We start from the raw sequence: 26,528 nt of genomic DNA, 5'->3' as shown, positions 1-26,528 counted from the left end.
ACAAGACACCTCAGTGCATCCTGCAGTAGGCCCTTTTAAGCTGTGGTAAGCGTGTGTTAAGAACATAAAAATAGCCTTACTGGGTCAGACCAGTGGTCTATCAAGCCCAGTAGCCTGTTCTCATGGTGGCCAATCCAGGTCACTAATACCTGGCCAAAACCCAAGGAGTAGCAATATTCAATGCTACCAATTCAGGGCATGCAGTGGCTTCCTCATGTCTTTCTCAATAACAGACTGACTTTTCCTCCAGGAACTTGTCCAAACTTTTCCTAAAACCAGTTATGCTATCCGCTCTTACCACAACCTTTGGCAATGCGTTCCAGAGCTTAACTATTCTCTGAGTGAAAAAAAATTTCCTCCTATTGGTTTTAAAAGTATTTCCCTGTAACTTCAACGAGTGTGCCTTAATCTTTCTAATTTTTGACGGAGTGAAAAATCGATCCACTTGTACCCGTTCTACTCCACTCAGGATTTTGTAGACTTCCTGAGTGGAGTAGAAGGGGTACAAGTGGATCGATTTTTCACTTAACGCAGCTTAGTAAAAGGAGCCTTAATTAAGGTGCAGTAGAAACTTCTTTATCAAACAATACAATGCTAGCACCATATCTAAGAAAACAATCTACAGTGTTAGTCTGCCTTTCCAGTAAAAAGTAAGCAACCCTTTTCACAAAGCAAGGATGTTAATATGCAAATCAATTACAAGTATAGAGTTATTTCACCTTTTTGTTAGAATAAAAATCTAAAAGTAAGAAAAACACACCCACAAAATACTTTAAATAGTTATTAAGTCTTAGAAGTTCTATTAGCAATGGGTTCCAACAGAGGCAAATGTGGACATCTCACGGCGTATGGTGCTGAAAGGAGAGAGCTCCAGCTCTGTTGTATACTCATTGTCGTTGTCGTCACTTGTCACTGTTGAAGACTTCTGAACGCATTCATCACAACAGCAGCAGCAACAGTCCATAAAGGCCCGACTGAAAGGCTTACAAAGACAGAAGAGAAGGACTGGGGTCACACAGGACTTAAAGAACAACAGAAACTGGCTAATGAGATGAAGAAGATCCATTGTCTGCCTAGAGACCCCTGTGGACATATAAGTAGTCACAATATTGCTGATATTTTCAGGAATTACACAAAAACCATATAAAATAGTCAATGCCACCACTGTACAGTTCATTTGACTTTCCAGGTGAATTTGTCGCTTGTTTCCTCTCACACAAGCCTTCTCTGCTTTGCGGATTTTTCTCGCTGTCACCAAGGAACAGGTAATAGTGAAAAGAGTGGGCAAGCAAAAGTAGCAACCAAAGTACCACCAGAGCCTTGCACTGTTGTAAGTCAGAGCTAACAGATAGATGGTGTCTGGTAGTTCGGGAGAGATTTTTACCACACAACGTTCTTCAGGATGCATTCCGCTCAGTTCAAGATCTTCCTTCGTCAACTGGCGTAAGACGACTTCAGGCAATGCTAACAGAAGAGCCCCAACCCATATGACGGCTAGCTTGGCTGTGGTAGAGGTACAGTTCTCAATCATTTCATAGTACATCTGAACATTAGTGGCAGCACGAAAGCGGTCTATGCAGAGGGCACATAATGTAAATGTCGTAACTCCAAGAGAAGCAACCTATGGAAGAGAAAAAGAGGCATATATGTGTGTTATCAAAAATTCTTTGAAATGCAATAAATTGAATGAACACCAGCCTATGTCATGTTGTCAATTCCACTTAGGCATTATAATTAGGAATGTACTTGAGTATTTATAAAATGGATGGAAGGATAAAATATATTGCCAAAATAAGACAGCTAATAAAGCCCATAATTTTGGATCAACCATTCATTATAAGCGGAAAGTGGGGAAACTCCTGACTATACAACCCCCCTCATTTTTTTCATTAAAATTTGATGTAATTGCCTATCAATAAATTTCTAGGTGAAGTATATAAAATACAGGTTAAAAAGGGATTAAAAATGTTTTAAAAGCTATCCCCCTCTTTTACTAAGGGCTCATTTTACAAAGTTGTGTTAGGGCCTTAACGCGCGGAATAGTGCACGCTAAATTGCTGCACGCGCTAGACCTTAATGCCAGCATTGAGCTGGCGTTAGTTCTAGAAGCGTAGCATGGGTTTAGCGTGCGCTAAAATCCTGCGTGCGCTAAAAATGCTAGCGCTCCTTAGTAAAAGGAGCCCTAAGGCGCGCTAGCCAATTTAGCGCACACTAAATGTTAAAGCATCCATAGAACATAATGGACGCGTTAGCATTTAGCATGTGCTAAATCGGCTAGCGTGCCGCAGTAAAAGGACCCCTATACTGAGTTAAGATAGAAAAGCATCCTTAAATAAGAAACATTTTAGTTTGCCTTTAAATCGATCGAGTACTTTTTCCTCTCTTAGATGCACAAGAGGTTTTTAGCGCCAGCCGGTGTGCTGAATGCTCTATGACCATTGGAGCAGCGCATTCAGCGTGCTGACCAGCGGGCGCTAAAAACCTCTTGTACGGTTTTGTAAAAGGGGGGGGGAGTTATTAATTTCCAATTATGTAACATTATATAAGCCACATCAATTTAGGAGCCGGTGATTCTTTAGCAATTTTATAATCCACAGTCAATACTTTCATCATTCACAGTAAATTATACACACAGACCTATGGATGGCCTACAGGTTTCGTACAAGGTATTTTTCAAGTTGTAAGCCGGCTTTATAAATGACATTCTGTAACTCTGCTGTTGCAGCTTAAAAAGCGTTATTGCACTGAGGTGTCCAAGGTACATTTGCCAATTTGCATGCAGATACTGTGCACTAAAAAAAATATTTTTATTTTCTTGGAAGGGGGCCTGTTTGGGGGTGGATAGTGGGTGTGTCAGTGCTAATCAGTTAGCACATGGAGCACATGCCATGTTCTGATTAGTGCGGGGGGTTAGCATGTGAGCCCTTACCACCTACAAAATGGGTGGCAGTAAGGGCTCACACAATTTTTAAATATCTTTATTCATTTTGAAGCCAGATTCACATACTATTTTTTTTAATGGCTGCATGCTAATTGCACAATTAGCACATGGTCATTAATTCCAGAACTAGGAAAGTCAGAATGAAACTGTTTGCAGTCCATGAAAAATTCAGGGGTATGGAAAAGCAGAAATTGCACATAGGGATCTCCCGTATGAGGAACGGCTGGATAAACTGCAGCTATACTCACTCGAGGAACGCAGAAAGAGGGGAGACATGATCGAGACATTCAAATATGTCACGGGCCGTATCGAAGTGGAGGAAGATATCTTCTTTCTCAAGGGTCCCATGGCAACAAGAGGGCATCCATTGAAACTCAGGGGTGGGAAATTTCATGGAGATACCAGAAAATATTTCTTCACTGAAAGGGTGGTTGATCGCTGGAATAATCTTCCGCTACAGGTAATTGAGGCCAGCAGCGTGCCAGATTTTAAGACAAAATGGGATTGGCACGTGGGTTCTCTTCATAGAGGAAGGTAGAGGTGGGGTATTAGTGTGGGCAGACTAAATGGGCCGTGGCCCTTTTCTGCCGTCAGTTTCTATGTTTCTATTATAAATATGATTTTCTGAATACTTTTAATACTTGAGTACTGTATAAATGGATAAATAACTGAGCACACTTAGGAGGAAATTCTATAAAGTGGGCCTCCATTTAGACATACCAGTACCAAACACGGGATGCAGTGGTGTAGTGAAGGAGGTTGGCAGCCAGGGTGGTGGCGCCCTTCATCGCTGCACCATGTGCCCCCCCCTCCACTCATATTATAAACTGAATGTCCGATAAAAATAATATTGCCTTTAATTGAGCCTTAAATTTCAAAAACGAGCTCTCAGTGCGAAGATAGTAAGATAAGGAATTCCAGAGTATACCATAACTGAAAACGAAGAATTCCTATGAACATCTTGAAAGATGGAACAATTAACAACTGTTATTGAGAGGATCAGAGCGCTCTTTGAGGAGCATAATGAACTATGAGACTAAACAAAAGAAAAAAAAAAAAAGAGGGCAGACCGCTTGACAGTATCTGATAAGAAAGAATATTATATTTAAAAGGAATGCAGTAGGAAATGCTGAGCCCACTAGGTACAGAGAAAGTACCTTCATATAATATATACAGCGTTAAGTACCTCTAGTACTGCTATAGAAATGATTAGTAGACACTTCTCCATCCGGATTCGCGGGGGATAGGGACAGAGCCGGACTGCGAATGGTGAAATACCGTGAACATCTTCTGGTCCGGTTCTGACCCACCCCCGCCTCCCTCCTGCCTTCCCCCCAGCATCCTGGCCTTACCTGGTGGTCTAGCGGGCTTTCGGGGCAGGAGCGATCTTCCTACACTCCTGCCCCATGCAGTTCGCCAATAGAAAATAGCTGCCGTGAGTTCCCGTAATCTCTTGAGACTATGATGAAAACTCCCCACAGCCATTTCCTATTGGCAATCTACACAGGGCAGGAGTGTAGGAAGATCGCTCCTGCCCCGAAAGCCCGCTAGACCACCAGGTAAGGCCGGGACGCCGGGGGGAAGGCTAAACTGTGTGTGTGTGGGGGGGGGTGTCTTTTTTCCCCTCCCCAAAAAATCACGAATATGTGAAATCGTGATTGCCGAAACTGCGAATGAGGAGGGGGAAGTGTAGTAATAATGTTCCAGGCTAGCGTAACACACAGAAACCTTACTGTAAGATTCACCAACCTCAGTATCATGGGTTAGTAAATCCCCAGACAACTGGGCTACTTTACTGTGGGTTAGTAGGGTCTAAGGAACCCTTATTCTAAACTGCATTACCATTTTAAAGTGTTCAAGGCATGTGCAGATGAGGGCAGAGCATGCAGGGATGGGGCAGGGGCTGGGATTTAAATAGATCCCGCGGGGATAGGGACAAGTTTGTCCCCCATGTCATTCTCTATGTGATCTAGATTTAAGAGCAACCAACTAAGGAACCTCAATTTTTTTTTTTTTTTTTTAAGTTTATACCATTATCCATATTCTATTTGTTTCTCACTGCTGGTTTAAAGTCCACTGCACTAACCACTAGGCTGTCCATCTGCTCTGTGGTCATCCTGCTGCCAGATGTCCTTGTTGCTGCTTTTTTGCCATTCATATGTTGGACATTCCAGTTTGTAAAATGGTTGTTCGTGCGGAATGTTCTCAGCACACAGATGAAAAGTTCTGGTCTCCTTCGTTGTTGTTTTCGTGTCTCAGCACACAGATGTCCGTCTCTTGATGTATTTCCTGTTGGACATCCGTTTTAGGTGTTATGAGCTGGATGCTCATGATCTTCCACTTAAATTTAATTTATGAACGTAGATTGAACTACATTGAGCAGAGATGGATTTACAAACTTAATACTGTAACACCTTTTGGCTTAAACCAGGAAATGGAATGGATGTCTTTAATCTGAGCCCTGATTCGCTGCTGTCATGCTATGACTTAGCTGTAGAGGGAGGTTTAAATAAGGATCAAAAAACGCCACAGCCATCTTGAATAGAAGCCTTACATCGGGATGGTGAGGAAAACATTTCAAGTGGTAATTATTATCCACAAAAGATGATATGGATGATTTATAGTCCTTTTATTTGTTCAATGAAGTATTTTATATTGAATCTAATAAGAGTATTACTTATGTTTGCAGGGGACTTATTCTTGAAACATCCTCATGGCGAAACATGTCGGAGTGACAAGTCCCTTCCCGATATAAGCAGCATGAAGTCTTGAGATAAGTTTTAAACTTATATTAAATTAAATTATATTAAATTATATTATATTATATTAAATTATATAATATAATATAATAATTATTATATTATATTAAATTATATTATTTAAATTTAAGTGGAAGATTATATAGATAGATGCAGGTCTTATGACGAGGCTAGTGCCGATAAAGTTGATACTAGCACTGGCACTTTTGAAGACCGTGCAGAGAAAATAAAAACTATATGTGATACTGTATCATACTGTGGATTATATGTAGCAATAACGGTATCAAAATATTACCGGCCATTGGAGAGTTGTATTCTGACTTGGACATCCTTTTGAAAATGCCCCTTTGTGCCTCAAGATAGTAAGACCTCTTACTGTATATATTCAAATATAAACCGAGGTAACCTTTTTCCCCAACAAAAGGAGGAAAAAAGGTTGACTCGAATATAAACCGGGAGGTGGGGTGTGTGTGTGTTAATATTCAAGTGCAGTGCCTTGCCTTGCTCTGCCCCTGTTCCCTCTCCCTTGCTGCTCTGCTTGTCTCTGCAGCCTCACCCCCTCCCTGCCAGATTCTGTACCCTGTCCCCCCTCCTTCCTACTGACTTGCAGGCCACCACCGGCCTGTCATGAGACCTGGCCCAGCCGATCCTAAGAATTTTTACCTCCCTCCCGCCTCCTCCGCGTACCTTTAGTATTCCTCGAGAACTTGTGGCAGCCAATCAGCTAGCGTCTCTGCACAGGCAAGTACAAAGGAAGGTTGCTCCTGCCGCAATTCACCGCTGGACCACCAGGGATACTAAATGTATGCAGGGGAGGTGGGAGGGAGGTAAAGTTTCTTAGAATCAGCTGGGACAGGAGGTGGGAGGGATCCCTCCTATTCTGGCCACCGCTGGACCACCAGGTCTCACGGCAGGTCCAGAAAAGGCCTACAACAGGTTGAGGGGGGGGGGGGGGGGTTGCCTGACCTGACCTGAATATAAACCTAGACCCCCATTTTGGAGCCATTTTTTTTGCCCCCCAAATCTGTTTATATTCGAGTATATCTGGTATTTTTCTCTATAACAAATAAATAGCTGTACAATAATAAATCTTGGCTCATAAATGGTCAATGATATAGCTATAAAATGATCATGCAACAAATATGTGGTGTGATAAGCACTCTTTGCAAATCATGACATAAGTACGACATCAATTTTTATGGTTGGTCAACATGAGGGGTTTTTATGCAAGAAGATAAGCATATTATAATTTCTGAGACAAATGAAATGTTATGGAGCGAAAAAATTTCTCAAAATATTTCCTTAATAAAAATGAGGTTGATATTCAAAGTGAATTAACTGTCCAGAAACAGCTCCTGCCAAGTGAAATCGCTTGTTCCGGGCTTTCTGTCGATATGCAGCGGCACATAACTGATTAGTCCTGCTGAATATCGCCACTGACCACTAAACTTAAAGCCAGCTATTTTGAGAGTGGTCTGGGCCCGGGAAGGCGTCAGCAATTGTGCAGTTAAGTGCCAATATTTAGTACTTAATCATCAGATTGTATAAAAATCAGTCCTATCTTTAGTCCAGATGCTCAAAACCTAATGCCGGTGCTAGGAGCAATTATCTCCGGAACTGCACACATGTTAATGTACAATGCATACACAAACCCCTCCAGCACACATGCTAATCTGTATGTGGGGAATCAATGCACATTGTATTTAAATGTATTTATTTATTATAGGTATTTATATATTGCCTATCAAAGTTATCTAAGTGGTTTACAATCAGGCACTCAAGCACTTTCCCTAACTGGCCCAGTAGGCTCACAATCTGGGGCAATGGAGGATTGAGTGACTTGCCCAGGGTCACAAGGAGCAGCACAGGATTTGAACCCACAACCTCAGGGTGCTGAGGCTGTAGCGCTAGCCACTCCTTCCTCTAAATGCTTTGAAATGGATTCAAAACAGGTGAATAAAATATTCATGCAGGGCCAGATGCTGCAACCAACGTCGATATCGGTCGGCGTCTCCAAAACTAGTGCCAGTTGCATGTCAATCAAACACTGGTGCAGGTTGCAGAATCGCGGCCAGGTCAAACATAGGCACCGGAAATGTAGGTCATGGATTTGAAGGCCTAAATTTCTGGCAGCTAAGTTTGACACGAATCACATCTACAGAGGCGCGCGCTTAAGGTCATTTCCGGTGTCTGTCGACCTCTATATTTTTTTATATTATGAGCCCTGTGCCCTGTTATACATCTGTTGCATGATCATATTATAGATCTCTCATAGACCTGTCTGTGAGCCAAGTTTTATTACTGTATATCAGCAATTTGTTTGTTATAGAATAAAATAAAAAGGATTTTGTTATTTTGTAACAAGGTGTAATTATGTTTATAGCATCAGGTTGCATTCTGCTGTTGTTGAAGGTAAAGTAACAACTACAGGCTTGTCTGTTACAAAAATATGAGTCACAGATTTCCTGTCAGAACAGCTGACTGTAAAATTCTTCTTTAAAGGGAGTGAAAAGGAACAGGTGGGAACAAGTCAGATAAAGAGGAATTAAAGCATTATATATGGTTTAATACGAGGGACCGCTGAAAAGTTCTCAGCCCAGCCAAGCAGAGAATGATGTGGAGCCACGAAACTTACAAGTTATTCCACACTTTTTTTTTGACACTTTTTGTTTCAATGATATGAAATGAAACGGAAAAAGTGTCAAGAAAAGTGTGGAAGAACTCGTAAGTTTCGTGGCTCCACATCATTCTCTTCTTGGCTGGGCTGAGAACTTTTCAGCGGCCTCTCGTAATGGAATAGAAAAAAAAAAAAAAAAGTGGTAGTTTTCTGAAACCTACAGGGTTTTATGTTTGGAAACCATGTAGCTGAGATTTAAAGAATTAAACTGATAAGAACATAAGAAGTTGCCTCCGCTGGGTCAGACCAGAGGTCCATCGTGCCCAGCAGTCCGCACCCGCGGCAGCCCATTAGATCCATGACCTGTTAGGTGGTCCCTGACTTTTCCTATAACCTATATATCTCTACTTCTATCTGTACCCCTCAATCCCCGTATCCTTCAGGAATTTATCTAAACCTTTCTTGAACCCCCGTAGCGTGCTCTGCCCTATCACAACCTCCGGGAGCGCGTTCCATGTGTCCACCACCCTCTGAGTAAAGAAGAACTTCCTGTTCTAAACCTGTTCCCTTTCAATTTCTCCGAGTGCCCCCCTTGTACTTGTGGTTCCCCAAAGTCTGAAGAATCTGTCCCTGTCTACCTTCTCTATGCCTTTCAGGATTTTAAAGGTTTCTATCATGTCCCCTCTAAGTCTCCGCTTTTCCAGGGAGAATAGCCCCAGCTTTTCCAACCTGTCAGCGTATGAAAAGTTTTCCGTATCTCTTACCAATTTAGTCGCTCATCTCAGTAAAAAGAAATAGAACGTTAAAGAACATTCTTTTCTGAATTATTCCCTAAACTGTATGATGAACCAATTTACAGCAGGCATATGATGCCTTAAAGGGCTTTACTACCATTCACTAATTTTTGTCCGATAACATCCAATTTTCCTGTGTTTGTGGCAGAACGTTTACCACTACTAGTGGAAGAGTAGCTTACTGGTTACAGCAGCTACCTCAGCACCCTGAGGTAGTGAGTTCAATTCTCACTCCAGCTCCTTGTGACTCTGGGTAAGTCACTTATCACTTCATTGCCCCAGGTACAAAATAAGTACCTGTCTAAAATAAATAAACCACTTTGATTGAAACCACACAGAAAAAGCAGTACAGTGCTCCCCTCCGAATTCGTGGTCCCAGTCATTCACGGTATTTTTCCGACCGCGAATGACCGGGCAGGAGAGGGCAATTGAAGGAAATCACTCAGCTCCCGACTTTAGTACAGGAAGAGGCGGTCGGAGCATACCACGAGTGATTTCCTTCACTCGCTGGCGCTCCAGCTGCCCTCTCCTGCCTCTCTGGCTGCCCCCTGCTAAAAACCGTATTCACGGTTTTTCAACATTCCTGGAACGGAACCCCCGCGAATATCGGGGGAGTACTGTATATCAAGCCTTTCTACAGCCCTGCCATGAAGTAAACCCAAATGCTGATGATTGAGCATGTTTCAACTGGGAGATTACCAAGAATGTAAACCACAGCAATGCAGTAAGCTAATGATATGGATATTTCAAGGATGCCAAACTTGTGTGCTAATCAGAGGAAGTCTGATGGACATATGTGCACAAAGGTTCTGCAGTGAGGGTTCACATATCCAGAGAAAAAGTGCAAGTAAACATTTGCACTTGAGCCTGAACGTTGTTCTGTGAGGCAGATATTTATGTGCAGAACATGCCAGTTCATGCACTTTTGTTTCTTTTCAGATATGCTTACAGAGCTGTTATCCCCTTTTCTGTCTTTTAAAGTTGCAGATACTTGCTCAGGTTACAGAAAAAAAAAACAACAACACAAAACTGGCATTAGATTATTCCAGCCAACCCTTCTACACTGCCTCAGACCTGGTGATACACTTCCCCCTCCGTATTCGCGGTTTCACTGTACGCGGTTTCGGTTATTTGTGGTTTTTCGTGCAAAGGCTCCGCCCCCCAAATTTACATCACAGGAAGCCGCTGCTCCCAGCGATGCACAGAGAAAAATCGATCCTCTCAGCGTTGTACAGAGAAAATCACGGCACTTTCTTCACAGGAACAGGTAAGGTTATTCGCGGTTTTGTGTCTTTTTCCAGGCTTTTTACAGAAAACCTGCAAATAACATGAAAAGTTATTCACGGTTTTTCTGTATTCGTGGCCATGCTGATCCACTATCTCCGCGAATAAGGAGGGGGAACTGTACTGTTCGTTTTCATACATTGTGCATCCATGTGTACCATGCAAGCTAATTTCTGCGACGACACCCTGTCTGCTTTGTGCACCTGGTAACATGAATGCACAGCTTGTGGTAACTATGCAGGTCTGCTCACAGAAGCTTTCTGCATTGGCCCTTCTGAAAGGAAAGCCATAAAGCTCAATTACTTAAGGGTCCAAGTCAGGATGTACAAAATTAGCAAGGTATTTTTACACAAAACCCACTGAACATTGAGGCTTTGGTACAATAACTTAAAGGTCATGGAAAATATATGTCTTCTGCTTGGCAGTGTGTACAGAGAGCAACTGTTTTACAAAGAAACTCATTTAAAAAAAAGAACAGCTTCACTTGGGGCTTTGAATGTGTAGTGGTAGATCTTGCAAAGTTGGATCTCCCAGGAGATCCAATTAAAGAGCAAAGCTACAAACCACATTCTTTGTGTGTATTTGAGATGGTATTTAATGCCAAAGAGGTAAGCAGATTTGCCCTCTAAATCTCTTCTCCAAAGTCTGAGTGCAAACAATTAGCTGACATGCATGACTAGAAGCAGATATAAATGTTGATTGAGACAGCTTTTAAAGTATGCATGTATTGCTTTTGCAAAGTGGGCAATACCGCCCCCCCCCTCCAAGATTCTATATAGGTCGTTCAAAGTTGGGTGGCCAAATTTGAGTACAGAACCCATGTGGGCACACAAACAAATTAGACAGTTGGGTGATAACAATCAATTAATGGCATTAAGAGGGGATTCATTAAGGTGCTGTAAAAGTTCGCTCTTTACCGCATACTGATGTCCAGCAGGATTCAACAACCTGTGGTATCCCAGTACCGCAGGTTGCTGAATCCCATCTTATAGGAAAAATGCTGCTTGCAAGCTACCTCATGAGCAGCATTATACCTATGGCCATGAGCAATGCCCGGGGAGGGGGGGGGGAGAAGGGATGCCTGCACGCACATGTTGAGAGCCTGAAGCAAGCGTTCGCTACGGGGCTAAGGCGGGAGACATGTTAGTGAAGCATTTCCTCTTCTGCTGCGGGTCCTCGCTACTTTCTGTTTCCGCGAAGGCAGGACCCGGCCAGCATTTCCCCCAACAGTTCCTCGCGATTGCTGGTCGGCCGAAGCATGGAGAGGTTGGGGCGGCGTCGGCTTATGGGCCTGTTATTGGTGGCGGTTTGGGTCCTGGTCCCCGATGGCAGTTTGGTCCCCGATGGCAGTGGCAGTGTCTTGGGGAGAGGGCAGGGAGAAAGAAAGAAAAAGGGCAGGTCAGGGAGACAGAGGAAAGAAGAGAAACAGAAAAAAAGAAGGGAGGCAGGGAGAGAGGAACGGAAAAGTTGGGGGAGGGAATGAGGTGTGGAGGAGAGGAGCATACAGGCTGAAAGAAGGGAAGAAAGACTGGATGCACAGTCAGAAGAAGAAAGTGCAACCAGAGACTCATGAAATCACCAGACAAGGAAGGAAAAATGATTTATTTTAAATTTAGTGATCAAATGTGTCTGAATTATATCTACTGTCTATATTTTACACTAAGGTCCCCTTTTACTAAACCGCAATAGAGTTTTTTTAGCGCAGGGAGCCTATGAGTGTCGAGAGCAGCGCTGGGCATTCAGCGCAGCTCCCTGCGCTCTAAAAACTGCTATCGTGGTTTAGTAAAAAGGGAGGGGGGTATATTTGTCTATTTTTGTATGGTGTTACTGAGGTGATAGTGCATAGAGTCATCTGCTTTGACCTCTTTGAAAAACCCTGGAATAGAATGATGATATTACATTTACTATGGCGTACAGTGTGCGTTGTGTTTTTTTAAAATTTTATTGTGGTAGATCATTTTGACTTGGTCATTTTAAAAGTAGCTCGCAAGCCCAAAAAGTGTGGGCACCCCTGGCCATGAGCATCGGGCCATGTCAGGTCTTACAATAAAGTTGTTCGCCTGTAATTGTGACTGCTAGTTTATTCCATCTGTGGGCTTTTACACTCTTCTTGTACCTAATTTTCAGCGCCGTTTAATAATTCCTCCCTACATGCATACTTCTCAAGTTTGCTAAAACCACACACCCAGAACACATCTCCTTTAAAACTGTACATTGCATTGGCATACCCGTGTAAGTATTGGATTTTCCCAAAAGTGTTACTGACAAGCATTACAATACAAGTAAACCCACTAAGTACATATGCAAATATCAGATCACCCTTTTAAAAGAAACTGTAGTCACGTTCAAAAACTGACAGGGCTGAAAGGCCACCTAGGGTTGTATGTCACTATAAAATCCAGCAGGATAAGACCCTCAGCAGGAGAAAATAACTCTATAAGTAAGATTGTTTTCTCTGACATTCCAGACTTACACTAGTCGGCAAGGTAAATGCTCCGATGCTCACAGAATTTCTATGAGCGTCAGAGCATTTACCTCGTTGGCCCAGAGTAGAAACCCCTACTGCGGCTTTGTAAAAGGGTGTCTTAGGGTCTCCTAGCAGGGTGCCAACACTGCAAAATCTGTCACAGAACTTGCATTACCTTACAGCTTCCCAGTATGAACAGCTAAATGTAACACCCTCCCCAACCCTCCCCCCCTCCAAAATGGAAGAAAATCACTTTGAACTAAAAAGCTGGAGGATTTGTTTCTGAGAATGTTTAAAACTATGGTAAGGCTGGGGGTAGAAATTCCAACCCCACGGGGAGCCAGTAAGGAAGCCGCTCAGCGCCGAGAAGCAGCCCAAATCACGCTGCTGCTCGTGCAGCTCAGATGGCGAAGTTGGATCGCGCAGCTGGTTAGCAGCGGGGCAGGAGTTTGAAAAGCTTGCGCCTGCCCGCTGCACCTCCACCAGCGATCAGCAGAGGACCCGCTGCACCTCCACCAGATCGTCACAAGGTATGAAGATAGGGTAGGGAGGAGGAGGGGGGCAGAACCTGGTGGCGGCGGCCTTAAAAAATTCTGGGAGGGGGCACTGACCCGAATATAAACCGGGAACCCCCCATTTTTGGGCCAATTTTTTGGCCCAAAAATCCCAGTTTATATTCGAATATATACAGAATTCAAATTTCTATACCATTCTCCCAGGAGAGCTCAGAATGGTTTACATGAATTTAATCAGGTACTCAATCATTTCTCTTCTATTTATCCTGGTGGGCTCACAATCTATCTAATGTACCTGGGGCAATGGGGGGATTGGGTGACTTGTCCAGGGACACAAGAAGCTTTGTAGGTTTGAACCCACAACCTCAGGGTGCTGATGCTAGCTTTAACCACTTTGCCACTCTAGAAATCAAAATGTAGTAGAAGTGAGCCAAGTATAGGACAATGAAGCCATTATGACATCACTGATGAGGTTGGCTCTTAGACATTGGTGGAATGAGGCATTATGATGTCACAATACCAGCTCTGGTTTTCATACTATTTATTTATTCAGTTTTCTATACTGTTCTCCAAGGGGAGCTCAGAACAGTATACATGAATTTATTCAGATACTCAAACATTCTTCCTCATCTATCTTGGTGGGTTCACAATCTATCTAATGTACCTGGGGCAATGGGGGGATTAAGCGACTTGCCCAGGGTCACAAGGAGTAGTGTGGGTTTGAACCCCCAACCCCAGGGTGCCGAGGCTGTAGGTTTAACAACTGCACCACACTCTCAGAGAATTGTGATTGCTCTGCTAGTCTACTTGGAGATGTAGAAATGTTGTAGGTGATCCTTTTTCATTAGACTAACTTAACCCCCCCCCCCCTGTAGGATGTGCTAGAGGATTTTAGTGCGGGCTGGTGAGGTAAGTGGTCTGACGCTCAGTGGAAGTCTATGAATGTCAGAGCATTTACTACGCCGGCTCGCACAAAAAAACTCTAGCGTAGCTTCATAAAAGGGGCCCTTAATGTTTATATGACAAGTTTTGAGGATTATCCTATCCATTTAATCAGGGGAGAAACAATACCATTTCCCCAGGTACAAAACCAAACCAAACCCAAAACGTTAGATTGTAAGCCCACTAGGGACAGAGAAAGTATAGCGTAGTGCGGTAGAAATAATTAGTAATAATAATAATGGGGGAGGGAACGGAGACTTGTATACTGCCTTTTTGTGGCTTTGGCATTCAAAGCGGTGGGCACTGGAGGATTGATTGACTTGCCCAGGGTCACAAGGAGCAGTGCTGGGATTTCATCTCACAACCTCTGGGTGCAGAGGCATCAGCTCTCTACCAGTGAGCCACACTGGGTTGAAATGCTGCAGTACAAACTCATCTAGGTCTTAGGTTATCTGCATATGTTAGTATGGCTCAATGAAAAGGAGGATAGGGAGAGGTGATGGGTCAGGAACACTTTACAAATCTAAGGCCCTATATCTGGGTGAGAAAGACAATGTTTCCATTGAGCCCTTTTCAGTGGCATTTCAGAAAGGACTGGAATTGAGATATCCAGGTCAGGATATATCATGTTTCACTAGTATTATAGAACAGGAGCTTCTGTCTTACTACTTGTCTAAAGCACACATTGAAATAGACATTTTTGCACTGGTTAGATGGGACAAGAGCATTCATTTTATATACAGAAATACCGTATTTTTCATTCTATAAGACACACCCATCCATAAGACGCACCCCCCTCCCCCCATAGAGGAGGAAAAACCAAGGGAAAAAGATTTCCTCCTCTACAGGGTGGTGCGTCTGGTGGTCTGGTGCTGGGAAGCCTGAAGCAGTCCACCTGCAGCCTGAAGCAACCCGCCCGCAGTCCACAGCCCGAAGCAGCCCGCAGCAAAAGGAACCTGCCCATAGCCCGAAGCCACCCGCAGCCAAAGGAGCCCACCTGCAGTCCACAGCTCAATGCCGCCCGCAGCCCGCCCTCAGCCCAAAGACGCCTACAGCCTGAAGCCACCCGGTACCTTTTTAAAGTTACCGTGGTCCAGCGCTCTCTCCTGCTGGCTTTGGTAGCAGAGCGTAACCTTTGCATTTCCTGCCTGGTCCTGCATCGCTCAGAAGGGGGGGGGGGGGGAGAAGGTATATTCGCTCCATAAGATGCAACCACTTTCTCACCCCTTTCTTTGGTGTGGAAAAAGTGCATCTTATGGAGCAAAAAATACGGTATCTAAAATATAAAAGGAGTGAAATACAAGTGCATAAACCTTTAAGAACCATTACATGTCCCAGGTACAGATTGTGAGCCTGCCAGGACAGACAAGGAAAAATGCTTGAAGACATGAATAAATTCATCTAAACGGTTCTGAGCTCCCCTGGGAGAATGGTATAGAAAATTAATTAAATAAAATAAATAATGAGCAATAATTGGCTGCTAAACAACCAATAATTGACATTCATTGACACAAATTAGGATTTGTGCATCTGGCTGTGCTCCGATTCTATAAATCCCACAGCATCCAACAAAATAGTGGGGGGAAAAATCCCATATAAACTCTTGAAAATAACCTTCGCACACTTAAACTGAACCCTCCAATATATCGGAAGCCAATGCAATGCCCTCAACAATGGAATAACATAATCGTATTTGTTTTTTTACCAAAAATCATATTGGCCGCTGTGTTCCGAATAAGTTGTAATCTTTTCAAGTTACATTTACTTAAACCAATGTAAAGGGAATTGGCATAGTCCAGATAAGCTAATATTATAGCCTGAACCAATATAGTAAAGTGATGTTGTTGGAAAAAAAAAACAACGAACCCTCCTTAGCATCTGTAAACTAAAAAAAAACATTTTTTTTAGATATGTTATTAATTTGGTTTGTCTCAGAAAGGGTGGAATCCAAAACAAATCACAGGATTCTAGATGAGAATTCAATCTTTTAGAGAATCACCCGAACTTAGGGCTCCTTTTACAAAGCCGCGTTAGCGGTTTAACACACGTAATAGCGCGCGCTAATTTGTTGGCCGCGCTAGCCGCTAATGCCTCCTCTTGAGCAGGCGGTAGTTTTTCAGCCAGTGCGGGGGTTAGTGCGTGCGATAAAGCTGCTAACGCAGTTTCGTAAAAGGAGCCCTTAATCTTATAGAAGAAGGTAAGTTGTGTGTAAAAGGACCAAACCATAACAATTTGGTTTTAGTGGCATTTAACTTCATACGCACAAAAGAAGCCTAGTCTTAAAGTCCTGAAATACGAGAGTTAATATCTACTGTTAAATTTGATAATGATGGATCAACTTCAAGTAAGATGAAAATATCATCAGCCCCCTCCCCCCTTCCCCCTAGTTGTTCACTACCACGAGCAATAACTTTAACGTGCTCCTCCCGAACGCATCGTCTCTCCCACTTCCGGGTGCCATGCATAGGAAGTGACATCAGTGGGAAAGATGACAGGGTCACGAGGAGCACATTGAAGTTCTTGTTCGCAGCGGTGAACTGGAAGGGGAAGGGGGCGCATGTGCGGCAGGGGAGAGCAGGGAAGGAGCGGGCAAGCTGGAGATGAGGGCGGGGGAGTTGCCCCACCACCCCGGGCGCCTCTCACCTTCGCTACGCCACTGAATGCGAAAGCATTTTGCACCTCCTAAGTAGGAGGTGATAAGTACTCCCATGTTAATTGTCTGCAAGTACCAGACACTAATGGTAACATCACCGCATGACCTGCAATAACAAAATAGAGGAAACGCCCCTAAAAGGTGTCAGATTAAATCTGGGCTTAGTGCTCAGTGAAATCATGCACTGTAATGCATTAAGGGCTAGATTCACTAAGCAAACCGATCATGTACCGATTCACTAACCTTCCTCCAGACCCCATCCGCACACGATCCGATCTGCGCATGCAAATAAGTAAAAAGGCATGTAAATTTCTTAACGCGTCGATTCATGAAACCATTCCGTTCAAACCGACTGGCCTTTCCTGTCCAAAAAGTTACGACTGCTGAGGACTAGTCGTTTACAGCCTCGCCGACAATTTCTGCCTAGCAACTGACGCGTGCATGTTAAGAACCCCATTAAAAATATATATCTACCTCTCCAAAAATCCAAAATATATCAAAACTTTTAAATATATATAAACTTTCATGTACATAAGCGTTAGAAATATTCTTTTTATGTTTTTGGAATGCGCTTAGTGAGCACAGGAGTAAATCTCAGATTTGTAATGCGCATGGTGAGAAAATTGCGGATTAACCCCGTTCCTTCCTTGCGCATTGTACATTTCAAATATCAAAGCCAAATTTAAAAAAAAAATCCAAAATCAAATAAAACTTTTATGGGCCAGCTATCCCTCCCCCCTTCCTTCCAGCTGGATTGTCGCATGCATGTGACGTCAGGGTGTCGCTAGTGTTTGCTAAGTGCTTCACGGCAGATAGAGCCGCCCAGCCTCCTGGGATTCGTAGGCTGTATATAACAGCTTGCAAAAGTACTTCAGAAAAATAATGGTTGGTAAGAAGACTTCCTTATATTTCCTTTTTTACGACAACAATGCTTTGCGGTAGGCGCATTTGGAGCCCGCTAATGACGTCTGCGATTAAACCACGTCCCATTTCTACGCAGTGAAGTCCAAAAGAGCTAGCGCATGCGTTATGAGCTTCAAAACCAACAAGGATACAGTGCGCACGTGCGTCGATCGATGTTTCAGCGCTAATAGCGGCGTGTTTACGATTGGATCATTTGCACGGACTGAATCGATTGGCTACAATGACTCAGAAATGGATAGGATACGAATCAGATAGATTTCGGGACTTTAGTGAATCCTGCCCTAAGTCCAAATTCTAGTGCACTTTAATTAAAGGGCCCCAAAGTTATTTCAGTAAAAAGGTGTTATCTATAACTTGTTTTCTGACCCCTTTCCATCTATTGTTTCACAACAGCTGAAAGAAAATCTCTTTCCAGTCTCTGTGGTACAGAAACTAATAAGTCCCAATTTAAGGGCATGCAGTTTCCTGCAAACAACATACAAATGCTAATTTCTTTTAGAAAAACATACTTATCAGATTACCCTTTTTTGCAAATAAGTGGCACTGCTTATAGTCCTCCTTCTGTGTAATGCAGCTAGCCCTCTGTGAACCAGAAGACTGTCACCAACTGAAGCGTAACCCTCTCAGCACAGACACTGTCGGATAATGACCGGCATAAGAGCAGTTTTCAATTACTCTGCACTGTCTTACTTACTCACATGTCTGCTGTGATATAAAATTGACACATCAAATGAACAGGAGTCAGCAAGGGACCCTAGCTGTAATGCATGATGAAGAACGGCCATAAATTACCAACCCATGAAAAACGTGGCCTTCCAACTTCCAAATCGTGCACAAAACTTTATGAGTCATATCGAACAACACATTTGGTACGGCTTACTAACTGACCATGACACTGAAGAAAGCTGTATTTAAAACAATACATCAATACTCATTACTGTTCATTTGATATCCCCTCTCTCTAGTGATATATACGAATATATATTCTCTGCAATGTTTCGAGAGGTGATTCTTGCAAGTCAGCATTGGAAAGAAGCCTATACCTGTCTTTTCACACCACCTGCAACTTCTCTGCAATGAGTTCAATAGCCAGATCTTGAGACCTTGTTCTCGGTAATGCACTCATGTGTACGACTCCCCTAATGGCCAACCCATCCTGATGCCAAATTGACAGTACTATATATTAAACTTATGTGGGAGCACATGGATGTCCTCAGCAAGGTTGCCCAGATTTGGGGGCTAAAATGCAGGGTGCTGAGCGTGAATTCTATTTTGGCCTTTGAGCACCCAGCTTCTATTTTCAAATAAATCAAGAGTTGGCATTTGTGCACTAACATTTAGGCCCAGATTCTCTAAACGTTACCGATATCGGCGGCCGCCTAAAATGCGGCTGCCAATCACGCGGAGGTGCTATTTAGAGAATCATGTCTTCATGAAAGATAAGACGCTGGAAACGTAGGCCAGGGTTTTCAAGGCCTACATTTCTGGCGCCTGTCTTTGCTGTGAATCATGCCTACGTAGGTGCTTTACAGCCACGCCTATAATGGCGTTAGGCACTGGCAGGCGCTTCCAGAGGCGCAATTCTGGTGCCTTTTGTTTTGGGACCAGTAGGCGCTTTACATTTAATATTGGTTGCCGTTTCAAATGATGTTTTCCAATTAACATACCTACCTACCAGCACCTACATTGAGACGCCTTTTATAGAATTTCAGCCTTAGGCACTATCCCTTATGTCATAGTGCATTACATCTAAATGCACATTATTTTTATTTGGCCTTTTTAAACTGACGGGAATTTGGGACTTCAATCTGCATTTATATATTCTTATATTTTTTATTTTCATTTATTTTCAATTAATTTATTTTTAATTTTATTTTATTAATTTAGATTGTTATATATTATGTATTAGGAATGCTACTTTTTTCTTTTTCTTTTCTGTTTAAATTGAATTCTTTTCATAATTTTGATTGAATTATATTGTAAACCGCTTTGATCCTTTTGTGGCTTTATATGCGGTATATATAGATTTTAATAAACAAACATAGTGCACAGTTAATGCAAGCAATGGTGTAGTAAGGGGGGCATTCCACCCCAACACAATTTTAGTAGGGGAGCTGGCACCCCTCCTCCTCTCCACTCCCGCCTTTTCCCACTCCTCTCCTCAGCACGCGCGTGCCCCCTTTCCCTTCCCCCATACCTCTAGTTGTTCACTTCCACGAGCAACAACTTTAACGTGTTCCTCCCGACTGCATCATCTCTCTCGCTGACATCACTTCCAGGTGCTATGCATAGGAAGTAACATCAGTGGGAGAGACGACGGGGTCATGAGGAGCACGCTGAAGTTTTTGTTGTTCACGGCGATGAAGGGGAAGGAGCTGGGGGCCAGAGACTAGGGTGGAGGGGTGCCACCACTGTGGACACCTCTTATCCTCGCTAAGCTACCAAATGCACCTTATGTCAGTGGTCTCCAAAATGTGGCTCCATTACAGCCCTCAAACAATTGGCTGAAATGCTCTTCAAACCTGCAAATGCATTACCGTATTTTTCGCTCCATAAGATGCACCTGACCATAAGATGCACCCTAGATTTAGAGGAGGAAAACAAGGGAAAACCCCCATTCTGAACCAAATTCTCCCTACCAGGCTCTGCACTCAACCCCACACTCCTTGTCAAGCTATGCACCATGTTCCCCCTCCCTGTCAGGCTCTGTACCCTGTCCCCCCTCTGGTGGTCAAGTGGTAGGCCAGGACAGGGCAGAGGGCAGGAAGGCCTAGTGGTTGGCAGGCAGGTAGGGACAGGTCACAGGGAAGGCAGGCCTAGTAGGTGGCAGGCAGGTAGGGACAGGCAGGCCCCGGCTGCCCCCCTGTACTTATTTTTGTCCAGGCCCTCCATCGTACCTTTTTTAATTCTGGTGCCCTCCATCGCTGGACGCGGCTGCCTTTCTTACGGAGAGCGGCACACAAGGCTGCTTGCCTCCTCTTCTCTAGTGCCAGAGCAGTGCACAAGGCTGCCTGCCTGGTCCCGTGCTGCTTCCTGCGAGAATAGTTCTCACGGGAAGCGGCGCAGGTAACAGCCACCATGTCATTCTCTAGTATGAACCTCTTTCCTCTTTAGTTCATCCCCAAAAATTGCATTAAAGTCTAATTTGCAAATAATGCAAAAATTGACATTTGGAAGGTCCCATTTAGAATTTGCCTTAATTATGAGCTTTCCTAAATCTAAGTTCATTAATTTTGATATTATACTAGTTTGTATCTTACATAAGGTAAATCTTGAGGTGTGGTGAGATGTGGTGAAAACTGACATGTTTATGTAAGGAGCTGTGTTTACTATGTTTCTGTTATGTAATTTGTTGGAAATGTTGTAACTATGACCTGGACCTGAAAAAAAGAGCAACAATACATAGAATATTACTGATAAACAGCCACTTTCAGCAAATGCTCTGTTAGATGAACTGAGCCTATACATATGTTTCTAAGTAATCCTATGAATGGACTTGGGCTTCTGAATTTCATTGCCAGATGATTGAAAACAGAAGCCTACAGAAGAATCATAGAATAGACACTTGTAGATATCTAAAGTTCTGCTAAAGTAAGGCAAAACTGATTTATAATAATAATAATAGCAGTTTATATACCGCAGGACTGTGAAGTAGAGAATGACACGGTGACAAAATTCATTACCGTTCCCGTCCCCGCGGATAACCGCGGGAAATAATCCCATGTCATTTTCTAGTGTCTATTTCAACCTCGGTCCTTCTACACCAGCATTCTTCAAAGCAAAGCTTGTGGGTCAGTGGTTGTGCCCAATTATACTCTGATTCTTCCCTATCTCTTTAAAGAATGACATGAAGATGGTTTCCCGTGGTTATCCGCGGGGACGGGAGCGGTGATGAATTTTGTCACCGTGTCATTCTCTACTGTGAAGTTCTATGTGGTTTACAATGATTAAAAAGAATGCTACAATTGAGTAGAACTTACATAGTTGGAGGTTAGTTGTTGTAGGAGAGATTTTGCAGATCAGCTACCTAGGTAATTCAAGAACAGATATGTTTTTAGGTGTTTCCTAAATTCACCATAGTTGTTTGTATGCCTAATTAGTTTTTCTAGGTCTTTGCCCCATGATGCTGCTTGGTAAATACAAGGAACAAGTTTCCTGCTTGGTCAAGTTGAATGTGGAAGAGAATACAAACGGAGTTCATTTGGGGATTCTGGAAATAACTTTTCCATTATTGTGATGGGACGAGTCAACAAGTGAGTTACTAGCTCACCTACTTTCACTATTAAAGAGACTTGGACAGCCACATTAGCATGAAACATTTTGGATCCTGTTACTGGCAATGTTTAGGGTCCTAGTCAGTAAATAACCTGAATGGTGACCAGATTGTGGCCAGCTGGCCACAAGGAAGGTTGGTACAAATTATGGCTTGATGCCCGGAAACAAGCATGTGATTGGAGTCTTTAGAATTATGCAATGCCTAAAAGAAGCAAGTTTGGCACCTTCATATTAAGTAGGTCATTTTTTCCCCTATGTTATCTGAATAAATAAGATGCCTATTGTCCTTCTGTAAAAAGAGATTCAATGAACAAGAAGAGAATTAAAAGATCTGTGTGCTCAGTATTTTAAACAATAGTAAACAATAGTGATCTCACCGAGTGAGACTATAAGAAATATGTGTGTTGGCATTAGTTCAACAAAATTTCCAAGTCACATGAATAACTGGAATTACTCTGCCTGCATACTCAAACTGCAAGAACAAAACAAAAGAAAAATCAAAATATAAAACAAAAACCTATGCTCAGAAAACTTGGGAGGGGGTGGGGAAGGGAGACCTTTGGCTCTGTCCTTTGTATATCTAACCCCTAATTCTATTAACTAACATGCACAATTTTACATTTGGAGCTAGAGTCAAAAAAAAAATAGTGCTCAAACATCAGTGTCAAAAAAAAAAGTCGATCAAAAATCGGTGTAACACTGATCTGCCCATACACCTCCCATGACCGCACCATGCTATTTTCAGCTGCGTGCCATAGGATTTGGCCGCACATTGCTATAGAATAGCATATAGGAAGATATTTGTACAAATCCAAATTGGTGACATTTTAGTACTCAATTTTTGGCAGTAATTTAGTTGGGCGCACAAATTGGATTGGTGCTCAAATATCAACACCCTTATTTGGGCTCCAAATCTAGTAACATTGTGCATGCAAGTTATAGGACAGTGTCAGTTACACACATAACATATTAGCTGCTGATTGGCATTAACAATTATTAGCTATAAATCGGTGTTAATTGGTGCTGACCCTAATTAGCAGTTATGTGCATAACTGCCTCTACTTGGGAGTCTGCAAATTGTGCACACAAAATCCATAGCATGCAACTGCAAGGGGGAGGAGACCTGGGAGGGGCCTCAGCTGTTCAGGGGTGTGTCTAGCCAGTGGCGTAGTAAGGGGGAGCAGATCACCCCAGGCGCCGGCACCTCTCTACTCCCCCATGCCACGCTCGTGCCCCTCCCCTCTCGTACCTCTTTAAATCCTCGCCAGCACTCTGGCCTGCTGCTCGCGCCAGCCTGGCCCCCTCTGAAATCGCTTCCGGATCCAGGGCCAGGAAGTGATATCAGAGGGAAAGCCAATGCTTGCGTGAGCAGAAGGCTGGAGAAGCTTCTCGCGTTGGCAAAGATTTACGGGGTGGTGGCAAGGAAAAAGAAGGAGTGTGGGGGGTGGGGAACCATTGTCCCAGGTGCTTCCTATTAGAAAATGACACGGTGACAAAATTCATCACCGTCCCCGTCCCCGCAGATAACCGCGGGAAACCATCTTCATGTCATTCTTTAAGGAGAGAGGGAAGAATCAAAGTATAATTGGGCACAACCACTGACCCGCAAGCTTTGCTTTGAAGAATGCTGGTGTAGAAGGACCGAGGTTGAAATAGACACTAAAAAATGACATGGGATTATTTCCCGCGGTTATCCGCAAGGACGGGAACGGTGATGAATTTTGTCACCGTGTCATTCTCTACTTCCTACCCTTAAAAGTTAGGTGCGTAACTATGGACTTATACTTGTTTTCTATAATGGCCCTGTCATGCATAATTGCCATTATAGAATTTGCTCTTAGGAGCTGATGCTCTTATGCGCTTGGTGGCACCCAACACTTGAGAGGGTGTTTCTATGGGCGGAGCTAAGCACGATTCTCCAAAAACTTAGGCACCTGAAACGTAGGCCTTTAAAACCCTCGCCTACATTTCGGGCGCCTAAGTTTTTACATAGGCGCTACTAGCCACAATTCTGTAAACGGCACTTAAGCGTGATTGACACACGACTGGCGGTGGTTTTTTTTAGGCACCAGTTGATTTAAGCACCGTTTATAGAATCAGCCCCTTAGTGTGCGCCACTCGGCGCTTAATTTTAGGCAATCTTTGGAGAATTACCCCCCTCAGTCCTCCCCACGTTCAAATTTTGCACAAGGGAGGCATTTGTGTGTGGCTGGACAGTAGCATAAATCTTGAGGTCGTTTAGTGCCCACAAGGTTCCAATTTGTGCCGAGGCAGCCATTTTTTTTCCTGTGAGCGGCTCTGTGTCCCCAAAACTGGCAGCGCATGTTCTCTTGCCCACATTATTTCACAACGGTCGCTTGCACGAGCCTAGTTATGGCAGCTGTCGTGCCTAATCAAAACCACTTTGAGCCTCCAGCAAAGGCTACACGACAGAATACTGTGCCAACACATAACCCAGTTCCTCATTACGTAAAAGTTACCTCAATATATGGTACGATTTTGCAGGAGAAGTCGTCCAGAAGCCACTTTTTGGCGAGCTCATGAAAGATGACCAAAGGCAGACAGAAGAAAATGATCAGAAAGTCCCAGAAAGCCAAGTTGGCTAAAAGAGAGTTCGAGATACTCCTCATGTAATAGTTGTGCCACACTATGCACATAACAGCCATATTGCCCATTATCCCCACGATAAATATAACGACCGAGAGGCACATGACGGCGTAGGCACCGTAGGAATCTTCCGTGAGGGGGTAGAAAGGATTCCTCAGCTGAGGTTTCTTTCCGGTCTTATTTCCCGGTGCCAGCGCCTGATTGATATCCGGGAAGGAGGCAGAGTCGTTCAGGGGGAGGGCACGGACCCCTGCCTCCCTCGCAGCCGAATGGCTCTGAAAGGACTCGTTGACGTGCCCAGCCTCGGTCTCCAGGGCTGCAATTTGTCCTCTCTGTTTCTTGTCGCCGGTGCCACCGACTCCCCTCTTTCTCCTTTCCCTCAGCCGAATTCTTTGACCTCCCGTCCTGGTCTCCAGTAATCCTCTCTCCCCGGCTGGACTCAACTTTGCCTCTGGTCGGGCCCGAGGCCGGGGGTCGGGCCGCCGTCTCGCGCGGCGGCTCTTTCCCGCGCGAGGCGCAAAGGCGGCGGCGGCGGCCGCGTGACTCGGTGTCGCTTGTTTCGCCGGTTCCCGCAAAGCGCCTCGGCCAGCGGCGGAGCCCGAATACGACACCGGCTCGGCAGCGCTTCCTTTCCTCCGCTCCGCTTCGCCCGGGGGGGCGTGCAGCGCGCGACACCGGCTTCCCTCACAGGGACCTTCGCGCGCCGAGCCGGCCGCGTTCGAGCGCAAATCTTGCGCGGCCCCTCGCGCCGCCCCGGCCACGGTCCACAGAATCAGAACCGAAAGCGGCAGCGGCGGAGGGCGTCGCATGGCGACGAAATCCGCAGACCTCCCCCCTCTCCCCAGTTGCAAAGCCGGCGAAGAAGTTGGGGGGGAGAGAGATCAAGACATGGCACCTGAGCCCGGCCTCCGGCTGCGCGCAAAGGTGACGGAAACAACTCCTCAAGGTGAGACCGGTGAGATCTTGCTAAAGCATCACGCCGGGAGCCCTTCCGTGTAAGTTCGACTCATCTCCAGAAGAGTTCACCCAAACCAGCTTCAGAAGAAATAAATCAAAATACCTCAGGCGGGTGGTGTTATTCTAGTCAGGGCTTTACCTGATCTGGAAAAGTTGAGACACGCCTGTGCTTATTAAAGCTCAAGGCAGCAAACGCCCCTACTGGGGTGTTTTGTGTTTTTTTTTGTTTTTTTTTTACATCATGCCTTTTTGTTCATTGGACTTTGCCTGCCTCTTCCTGTCCCTGCCAAGCGCCTAATATCTGCTGCCTGATTGCCAGCAGCGTGGAGCTTGCAGGGGGGGGGGGGACGCTTTCCGCGAGCTGGCAGCTCTCCTTCGCCCCTAGAATGCGCAGTGAAGGGTGAGAGGAAGCCCCCGGGGGGGGGGGGGAGTAAAGAATGGCAGCAAAGTTTCCGGGAGGAGGTTGATGCTGAGCCTGCATCAGCCTGTCGCTTTTTGTCTGCTAAGGCTCGGCTCCTCTCCCTCCTCCCCGCCGCCTCCTGGGTGCTCTTGGGCTGTTAAGGAAACGACTTCCCTCTGGAGGCTGAAAGAAGAAGAATCAGGGGAAGGTCGACGCAAAGATCGACTCCGGTGCAGGCTGCAGCTTCCCGGGAAGCAGAAGGGGGGAGGGGGGGAAGGAGGGGGGAGCACTGCCGCCCTCTTCTACGGGCTGCAGTTGTGCAACAGCTGGCAGGGGCAGCAGAGCTATCACCACCAGGCCGATAGTGGTGGATACCTTCACAGTTGTGCGATT

At 44.4% G+C, this 26,528-nt stretch overlaps 1 protein-coding gene across 1 annotated transcript; it reads right to left on the bottom strand.

The window, feature by feature from the left end:
- Nucleotides 1–469: 469 nt before the first annotated feature.
- Nucleotides 470–25,945, bottom strand: GPR37 (G protein-coupled receptor 37). Its single transcript, XM_033957549.1, has 2 exons — nt 24,652–25,945; nt 470–1,621 (listed from the first exon to the last, which is right to left on the bottom strand). The coding sequence occupies exons 1-2, from the start codon at nt 25,585–25,587 to the stop codon at nt 803–805; spliced, it is 1,755 nt and encodes a 584-aa protein (XP_033813440.1). The 5' UTR covers nt 25,588–25,945; the 3' UTR covers nt 470–802.
- Between the last annotated feature and the right edge of the window lie 583 nt (nt 25,946–26,528).

The sequence above is a fragment of the Geotrypetes seraphini genome, chromosome 9, assembly GCF_902459505.1.
Source record: "Geotrypetes seraphini chromosome 9, aGeoSer1.1, whole genome shotgun sequence".
Classification (NCBI taxonomy): Eukaryota; Metazoa; Chordata; class Amphibia; order Gymnophiona; family Dermophiidae; genus Geotrypetes; species Geotrypetes seraphini.
Note: the sequence above shows the minus strand (reverse complement) of the source record. Positions and strands in the feature narration are given on the sequence as shown.

Coding starts and splice junctions, on each gene's coding strand:
- GPR37 (XM_033957549.1), bottom strand. CDS start 25,587: ATGCGACGCCCTCCGCCGCTGCCGCTTTCGGTTCTGATTCTGTGGACC. Junction 1,622..24,651: donor AAATCGTACCATATATTGAG/GTAACTTTTACG, acceptor TCTCTTCCATAG/GTTGCTTCTCTTGGAGTTAC.